This window comes from Heterodontus francisci, chromosome X (genome assembly GCF_036365525.1).
Source record: "Heterodontus francisci isolate sHetFra1 chromosome X, sHetFra1.hap1, whole genome shotgun sequence".
In the NCBI taxonomy this organism is placed as follows: Eukaryota; Metazoa; Chordata; class Chondrichthyes; order Heterodontiformes; family Heterodontidae; genus Heterodontus; species Heterodontus francisci.
This window is the reverse complement of record NC_090421.1, coordinates 870,107-879,850: the sequence shown is the minus strand read 5'-3', so window position 1 is coordinate 879,850 and position 9,744 is coordinate 870,107. Positions and strand designations below refer to the sequence as shown.

The window sequence follows — 9,744 nt, the reverse complement described above, 5'->3', positions numbered from 1 at the left end:
CCTGTTGATCAAATTGCCCGATGACACTCACCTGCAAAATTTACACACACTAACGTGGGTGAGGCACTGAAGGGCAACCAGAACCCACACCAGATTGCACCAGTCCATGCCTACTCCTTAGCAGATTTCGGCATGCACAGAATGCAGAGACTAATTTTCTCATCTTAATACATCAACTATTCTTACACTTTTCAGATTTCAGAAAAAGCATGGCCTTGGAAATATCTGTTTGCACTTTCAATGGTCCAACAAGGAACACGTACAGAACGCGAGACATGCCGAGAGGTGGTCAGCAGCTGGAAACGAAAGCGACAAGACCCATCCCAGCCAGATGCTCATTTTTAACCGCAACACCGCAAATGTAAAATTCTCAGCCTGGTTTTTAAAACCCCTCCCACTGCCTCAGCCCTTCCCTACCACTCCAATCTCCTCCAGCCCTCTTTGTGCTCCTCTAATTCTGGCCCCTTGAGCATCCCCCCGCTCCGATTTCCATCGCTGCACCATTGGCAGCCATGCCTTCAGCTGCCTGGGCCCCAAGCTCTGGAATTCCCTCCCTAAACCTCTCCGCCTCTTCCTTTAAGACGCTCCTTAAAACCTCCCTCTTTGACCAAGCTTTTGGGTCACCTGTCACGAATATCTCCTTATGGGGCTGGTTGTCACGTTTTGTGCAATACCACTGCTGTGCAGGGCTTTTTACTTTGTCTACGGCACTATATAAACACAAGGTAATAGAGGCTTCATGCTTTAAGGCTATAAGCAAGCCTGATTCATTCCTCCAGGTTAAACGAGTTGCCTTATGCAATCCTGCAATGAGTCAGGCGCAGTTTGCTCACCTTTGGCACCGTCACCGCTGTAGTATTTGCTAGCTGCCCTGGAAAGTCAATGCGATCTCTCCCCCACCGCCATGTGTTCTCTAGTGTCAGTATAACCTTTGGGTGAGAACCAAGTCCCAGACTTTGCTCAGAATTAACAGGCTAAAAACAGAACGTTGTCCTGATGGTTTTTACCGGGGCCACAACTGAAGGCACTACCCCTTTTAAATATTTACTGTAACAAAAGTCAAAAATAGGCTTCATCTGCAGTGAAAAGACTCAATTGTTTGCACATTCTGCACAGAGATCCAAACACCATTTTAATCTGCTTCTGAAATACTCAAATTTCGCACCAAATCAAAATCACTTTGCGCTGTAATTTTTAATTCATTACTTTTTTTTTTAAAACTGCATTATTTTTTCATGTCCATTTGAAGGTTCAAAACAGGAACTGAAAACAATCAAAATTATCTCAGCTTATGGGAACTAATGACCCTCAAACCGCAGCCCTCCTCATGATAAAAACCCACAGTTTATCTGAACACTGGCATTTAAGGCGGTTGTTATTGTAAATCAGGCACATAGATTTAGGAGGGAGGCAATGTGCTCATTTGTAAATGCCACACAATCCAAATCTTATTTGGCTGCTGACTAATAGCGACAGGCAGCTTATTCCATCCCATTTTACACTTTACAGCAACAAGGCAGGGGAAATGGTTGACGTGCAGAGATTCCTCTCCCCTTTGCAAAACACTTTGCAAGAGGCCAGGATCAGTTATAAAGAAACAACTTGACCAAAGGTGCCAGATTCCACCAGTGAACTTACTTCGGCGTACCGACCTGCCCCAAAACACAAATTAAAATTCAGATAATGGTGCTAAAATGGACATTCACAGGGCTGGATTATTTAGAGAACTTCACAGCACGCATCTGATTTTTCCTTAAAGGTAGGAAGTATTCCATATTTTTAAGTCTAGGCTACCATCGGCACCAAAGTGTGTCAGAAACCCGATGCTCGGTGTAGGCACACGTGTAATCTTCACAGAGGTCGGATGGTTCCATGGTGCACCCCTTGTCCAGATTCCCACGATCTATATACCAAGGTCACTGCTTCACTCTCCAACTCCCATACACTAAGCATTTTCCTCTTCCCACTCCATCAAAGCACAAGCCTTAAACCAAAATGCCCCACGGTTAACGTCCTAACCTTGCCTCCCACAATCAAAAGGCCCCTCAAAAGCTCTCTCTTCTGCTGTGGCTTTGACCACAACCCTTATGCTTCCTCCACACAAAAAAAAAAGTGAAAATGCTTCACGTAAAAGGTGAAAACTGTTGTTCAGATGTCGGATTTCAGAGCGCTTAAACTGACGGCCCATCAGCCCTCATCCAGTTCCTTTTCTGAAATTAAGTTCTGACAGCAGGTTCGGAAAGTTATTCATACTGACACTTCAAATGGAAGTCCAATTGCAGAATAACTTCTCTTTAAGTCGGTCCAGCTCCGTTGGATAAACGGTGCTGGATACGGGAAACCATAATAGGTGACAAACTGAAAACTCAAGATAAGATTTGCAGGCTAACACTGGGCAACATTTGCACAACACCAGCAGGATTATATAATCAGCTCTGACTGACGCAGGTCTTTCAGCTCAGCGATCTGCACTTGGGTTAGTGTTTAACCTTGCGGGTAAAACCTTATTTCTCTCATCTTCCCCCTCACCAACCCTCACTGCAAGACTGTCTGCCACGAGAACGGCGGGCTGCCAACCCTCGCGCCCAGGCGCCTCTGCCAATGCTGCACACGAGCCAGCCATTCGGAAACCTGCAGAAGCAACCAACCATCCTGGCTTCATTCCCCTCGCCTTCACTCTGCAGGCGTGCATCACCTTCACTGCCATCTCAAAACAGAGTTGTGGATAAAAATCCAGGAACGGAACATGGTTCTGACAGGGCGGGGGTGGGGTGGTGGTGCAGAGATCCCAACAGTAAATCTGTCAACGCAATGGGACTTGTCTGCTTCAAATCAATTATCAAACATGCAATAACGATCAAGTAGTCACCAAAACCAGACCGTTTAAACCACCCCCCCACCCCACCACGTGCTCACCAATTGTCTCTTTCCAGTGGTAAAAGCCTCATTATCTGCACTTGCTATCTATTGTTTCCATAAAGCTGGCTTTGCGACAACTCAAATGCTTGATTACTCGTGTCTGCGCCAGTCCAGAACTCCCCCCTCAGTCCCCAGAAGGCAGCGTCCACGTCTGTCACTAAAGGACGCCAAGTGTCTGAAGCTAATAACAGGAAAGATATAAATCTATCGAGCTGTCATCCTTTCTACAGCTGTAGCAGTCAATTCAGTAGAAAGGCAAACACTTGAAATGATTACAATACTGATTAGAACATGACATTCAGCTACATACAAGTAAATGCCAAGCCAAACAACACACGGCAACATGTGAAACTGAAAAAATAATGGATCAGGTCTCAAAGCCATTCCCAAACCCTAGATAGCAATGTCCAATTTTTCCACCCTTTTTAATGGAGCGTTAATTCTTATCAGCCATTCCACTCTTATCTTTAACTTGAGGTTTGATAATGCTGAACACTTCATACAAAATAGGGAATGCAACATAAGTTCGTCCAACCGGCATTGCCTTTTGGATGGGACTACAGCGAGTTTAAACTATTTTTTGGGATTGAGTTTTAACACACGTTGGTACACAAGCTACACACTGCCAGAAAATAGTTGGGCGGCACAGTGGCTAGCACTGCAGCCTCACAGCTCCAGGGACTCGGGTTCGATTCTGGGTACGGCCTGTGTGGAGTTTGCAAGTTCTCCCTGTGTCTGCGTGGGTTTTCTCCGGGTGCTCCGGTTTCCTCCCACAAGCCAAAAGACTTGCAGGTTGATAGGTAGATTGGCCATTATAAATTGTCACTAGTATAGGCAGGTGGTAGGGAAATATAGGGACAGGTGGGGATGTTTGGTAGGAATATGGGATTAGTGTAGGATTAGTATAAATGGGTGGTTGATGGTCGGCACAGACCCGGTGGGCCTAAGGGCCTGTTTCAGTGCTGTATCTCTAATCTAAAAAAAAACTGTACCTCATGGGCTCACTGTAACTGCCTTTATTTTCATCTGTTCTTGGGATGCCAGGATGATGGTGTCGGGCGCGGTCGTGGAACTACCTGAACTGCTGCACAGCGTACTCTGCTGAATTCTCCCCTCCATTTTATGAAAGGGATAGAGGTATTGGCCAAGATTCAATAAAAAGACTCACAAGGCAGAACTGAGAGGATTTATTTATCAGGAAAGGCTGAGCGGGCTGAGGGGTGACCAGGCCCTTAAGATAATGAAGGGGCTCAAAAGGGTCGACATAGAAGGATGTTTTACTAAAGATCAACACAATAAATAATTACACTCTTAACAGTTTTAAAACAGCTTACACCAAAAATAACCTGAAGAGCGTTTCGCATCTGGACTCCATCATTCTAAAAGAATTACTGAGGGCGGGTTTAGGGTGCAGTTCAGTGGACGTCTAAGTATAACGCTGTCCCATATCTGAACCTGATGCCAAGCTTGAATCAATCTCCATTCAGCCGTGGATGTGTACACCACCTTAGCCAACCACTATTTACCGTTTGGGTAAGAATAATCTATTTAAACAGAAGCTGATTTTAAAAGCTGAAACCCCTGCACAATCAAGTTGACAGAATGAATCTCCATTTCCCCACCGTCTTCTCCATATACCTTCTAGTGGTATCTCCCCAACTAGGAGGGCAGGAAGGAGGCATTCTCGGATGACTCCCGCCTCCTCGACAACAGGGGAGTAGCAAAGGGCCCCACCCACTCAACTTTCCCAACTTGGACCGCACTCAATGCTTCCTGAAATCGAAGACAGGCAGTCATATAAATCCCGAGGGGCGGGCACCCATTACCTTTCCACAACTTAATAGGAGCCTTAAATAAACAACCTGGAGACAGTCAGAGGGAAAAATATTAAAACCGCAGAGTATAGGAGGAATTGGGGGGGGGGGGGGGGGGGGGGTGTTAATAACCCCCTCACCACCTTCCTCCGCCCTCCTCCTCCCCACCCCGCCCTCCTCCTCCCCACCCCACCCTCCTCCTTCCCCCTCCGCCATCCCCCTCCTCCGCCCCACACCGCTATCCTCCCCCCACCCTCGTCCTCCATCCACCCCCCACCTCACCTCCCTCCACCACCTCACCCTCCCCACCTGCCTCCTCCATCCACCCCCCACCCTCCTCCACCCACCCTCCTCCTCACCACCTTCGTCCACCCTCCCCCACCCCCCCTCACCCTCCTCCTCCATCCACCCTCCTCCTCACCACCTTCGTCCACCCTCCCCCACCCCCTCCTCCACCCCCCCTCACCCTCCTCCTCCATCCACCCCCACCCACCCTCCTCCATCCTCCCCCTCCTCCACCCCACCCTCCTCCATCCTCCCCCGCCCCACCTTCTCCTCCTCCGCCGCCCCACCTTCTCCTCCTCCGCCACCTCACCTTCCCCTCCTCCGCCCCCTCCCCCTCCCCACCTGCCTCCTCCATCCTCCCCCTCCCCACCTGCCTCCTCCATCCACCCCCACCCACCCTCCCCACCTGCCTCCTCCATCCTCCCCCTCCTCCACCCCACCTTCCTCCTCCATCCTCCCCCTCCTCCACCCCACCTTCCTCCTCCATCCTCCCCCTCCTCCACCCCACCTGCCTCCTCCATCCACCCCCACCCACCCTCCTCCATCCACCCCCACCCACCCTCCTCCACCCCACCTTCCTCCTCCACCCCACCTTCCTCCTCCATCCTCCCCCTCCTCCACCCCACCTTCCTCCTCCATCCTCCCCCTCCTCCACCCCACCTTCCTCCTCCATCCTCCCCCTCCTCCACCCCACCTTCCTCCTCCATCCTCCCCCTCCTCCACCCCACCTTCCTCCTCCATCCTCCCCCTCCTCCACCCCACCTTCCTCCTCCACCCCACCTTCCTCCTCCATCCTCCCCCTCCTCCACCCCACCTTCCTCCTCCATCCTCCCCCTCCTCCACCCCACCTTCCTCCTCCATCCTCCCCCTCCTCCACCCCACCTTCCTCCTCCATCCTCCCCCTCCTCCACCCCACCTTCCTCCTCCATCCTCCCCCTCCTCCACCCCACCTTCCTCCTCCATCCTCCCCCTCCTCCACCCCACCTTCCTCCTCCATCCTCCCCCTCCTCCACCCCACCTTCCTCCTCCATCCTCCCCCTCCTCCACCCCACCTTCCTCCTCCATCCTCCCCCTCCTCCACCCCACCTTCCTCCTCCATCCTCCCCCTCCTCCACCCCACCTCCCTCCTCCATCCTCCCCCTCCCCACCTTCGTCCACCATCCTTCCCCCATCCCCAATCACCTCCATCCCCCTCCCCCTGGCCAGGTGCGGCAGCTCCCTAGCAACCAGGCGGCTGCGGCCTAGCTCGGCGGGCTGAAGCCTGGCCGCTGCCTCGCCTCGTCCCCTCCGCTCCGCCGGCCCGGCCCGAGATCTCCCATTCCCCACCACCACCCACCCTGTCTCACCTTGTTGCTCCTCAGCAGCCTGCCAGCCATTCTCTGAGCTCCCAGCAGAGACATGTCTCCGGCCACAAGGTTGAAAGGTCTCTCTCGACGGAGGGGGAGAGAAGTCTAACCGCGCAGGCGCCGGTCACCGGGGGGGGGGCGGAGCCTAAGAGCCAGGGGCGGGGCTTAACCGTCACTACGGCAACTGACGTTCCGCCCCCACTCTCCCATTGGCCAGCGCCGATTGCCCCGCTTTCCTATTGGTCAGTGCCGAGTCCCCCCGCTCTCCCATTGGTCAGCGCGAGCTCCCCGCTCTCCCATTGGTCAGGGCCGAGCTCCCCGCTCTCCCATTGGCCAGCGCCGAAATGCCCCGCTCTCCCATTGGTAGGAGCCGAGCCCCACCCCGTTCTCCCAATGGGCAACCCCGGGGCACCCCCGCTCTCCCATTGGTCGGTGCCGATCCGCCCGCTCTCCCACTGGCTTTCCCCCGCCCCACCACCACCCACCACCACTCACGTCCATCAAGCTGAGGTGGGAAGCTTCTCTCACCTGAACAGCCCTCCCTGAAACACTTTGCACCAAGTAAAAGCCATTGGGAGCCGCAACCAAATGCTTGGCCAATTGCCATGTGTCTCTGGTGGAGACATAGAGTCCATTCGGCCCATTGAGCCCATGCCAGCTCTCATTCCCACTCCCCCCGGCTCTATCCCCCGTAGCCCTGCCAGTCTATTTCCCTCGAGCGCCCGTCCAATTTCCCTTTGAAATCATTCATCGCCTCCGCTTCCACCCTCCTCGTGGGGCAGCGAGTTCCAGCTCATTAGCACTCGCCGCGTAAAGAAAGATCTTCCTCCCATTCCCCGTGCCACCCCCCCCATCATCTCTCGCCCAAAATCTGCAATCTGTGTCCCCCCCCCTCCACAGTCCTTGTACCATCAGCTAATGGGAACAGCTTTTCCTCGTCTACCTTATCTAAACCTGTCATAATCTTGTACACCTCTACCAAATCTCCCCCCTCAATCTCCTTCGCTCCAGGGAGAACAACCCCAGCTTCTCCAACCCGGTAGGATGCAAATTCTGCACACAATAATAAATAGAATTCATGCGTTGCATTCATGTTATCAAACAAGAAAAAAAAAATCAAAATTAAAACAGACCTAGCTGAATTATCGGGCTTTTTGACTTTTTTTTTTAAACTATAATTTTGTCAATAACTTGTCAGGCAAGCCCCCTCCTCGCCTGCCAAGAATGAGGAATATTAATCTCGCCACATGAACATTGATTTTGAACTATTGTTGGTGAAGGAAAAGCTTGCTTTAAAAAACACAATTGGAGACTTTGGCTGGAGAGAGACATTTGCATATCAACAGACAAGTACTTCAAAGGAAAAAGGAGCTATTCCCTGCTCCAATTTAATCCACAATGGACTTTCGATTACCAGACGCATTCCAGGTTAACTACCTCAATGGCCGAATCCACAAACAGACATAAATAAAAGCAAAATACTGCAGATGCTGGGAATCTGAAATAAAAACAAGAAATGCTGGAAATACTCAGCAGGTCTGGCAGCATCTGTGGAGAGAGAAGCAGAGTTAACATTACAGGTCAGTGATCCTTCCTCAGAACTCCTTGATGCTGCCAGACCCGCTGAATATTTCCAGCATTTCTTGTTTTTATTTCAGATTTCCAGCATCTGCAGTATTTTGCTTTTATTTGAAATCAGAAAGCTGTTTTCTCTTGCACTGAGAACACCTCTCTCCTGTCTGCTCTCATCTCACTCTCACTAGTTTCAGAAACCATTGAAGACGCATGAAGCCCAAGAGAGAAAAGTCTCCTACACTGAACAAGGTTTAAGAAGAATACTGGGCCCCAACAAAAAGCAAGACTACTTACAAAAGGACTACAGTGAGCTCGAAGCACAGTAAACAAGAAACTCTTCTGATATTACCTCATCCTCTCCATTTTACTTTTCTTCTGCTTTTTTCTGTCCCTATTGCATGCGCGTATCGCGTATGCATGCTAGCTTGGGGTGCGGCATGTATCCGTAGGTGTTAACCGTATTAGAGTTTAAGTTTAAGGTTTAATAAATTTCACTTTTCTTCTTTAAACCTAAAAAAGCCTGTTTATGCTAATTTCTTTGCCTTATAATTGGAAAGTGGTGAACAGGGATTCACAAAGGGAGAGTTCAAAACACAGTGTGCTTAAAAATTAAACTCTGTTACAATAAGACCAGGTGAAGACAGTAAAAGACCCCGAGACACCTTTCTCACCTGGTCGTAAAAAAACTCATCTATAAAACAAACTTTAACTTAAGATGCATAAAATTGAGACAATTTTCTCAGCTATCGATACTCGTGATGAAAAGAAATCTTTTAATAGCACATTCAGGATAATTTACCGTTGCAGTTATAACAAGTCATGGGAGTCAGTTGCCAGCGTTCGCCAGAGCTGGCGGGCAGCCATAAAGGCGGGGCTAAAGCGTGGCGAGTCGAAGAGACTTAGCAGTTGGGCAGGAAAAAAGACAGAAGCGCAAGGGGAGAGCTAACTGTGTAACAGCCCCGACAAACAAATTTCTCTGCAGCACCTGTGAAAGAGCCTGTCACTCTAGAATTGGCCTTTATAGCCACTCCAGGCGCTGCTTCACAAACCACTGACCACCTCCAGGAGGCTTACCCATTGTCTCTCGAGATAAGAACGCCCAAAGACTATAATATTCTAATTAAATAAATTGCCAGCATCTTCCAAACCCACGTCCTCTTACCACCTCAAAGAGCAAACACCGCCACCTGCAAGTTCCCCTCCAAGCCACACACCACCCTGACTTGCAACTCTATCGCCGTTCTTCCATCGTCGCTGGGTCAAAATCCTGGAACTCCCTTCCTAACAGCACTGTGGGTGCAGCTACGCCACACGGACTGCAGTGGTTCAAGCAAGCAGCTCCTTCTCAAGGGGCAATTAGGGATGGGCAATGAATGCTGGACTTGCCAGCAATGCCCACATCCCATGAATGAATAAAAAAACATAGAATGGATAGGAACGATTTATCTCCCCTAGCAGAGAGATCAATAACCGGGGGGGTGGGGGGGCATAGATTTAAAGTGATTGGCACAGGACAACAGGGGAGTTGAGAATGTTTTTCACCCAGAGGGCAGTGGGGGTCTGGAATTCACTATGTTATGGTCAAGTGAGGAGGGGTCAAAGGGCTTCCCTCTTTGCCCTCTCCTTGTTTGACCACAACAGGTTTAATTCTTTCTTAATGTGGATGTACTGGCCAATCCAGTAAGTGTTTGACTTCTTACTTGCTATGATCATAACCAGAACCAATCGGACAGGTTTTCTTGAGTTAACAAAGAAAGAGGTTAATTTTATTGTACCTCAACCAAACTTGCACTCTCACACATGCA

General features: G+C 50.3%; 1 protein-coding gene across 1 annotated transcript in view; it reads right to left on the bottom strand.

The window, feature by feature from the left end:
* The window catches only part of cs (citrate synthase), a 32,095-nt gene extending 25,592 nt beyond the window's left edge, over nt 1-6,503 (bottom strand). The window contains exon 1 of the mRNA XM_068024952.1: nt 6,365-6,503. Within this exon, the coding sequence (XP_067881053.1) occupies nt 6,365-6,418 (54 nt within the window). The 5' untranslated portion in view covers nt 6,419-6,503. The remainder of the gene's footprint in view (nt 1-6,364) is intronic.
* Between the last annotated feature and the right edge of the window lie 3,241 nt (nt 6,504-9,744).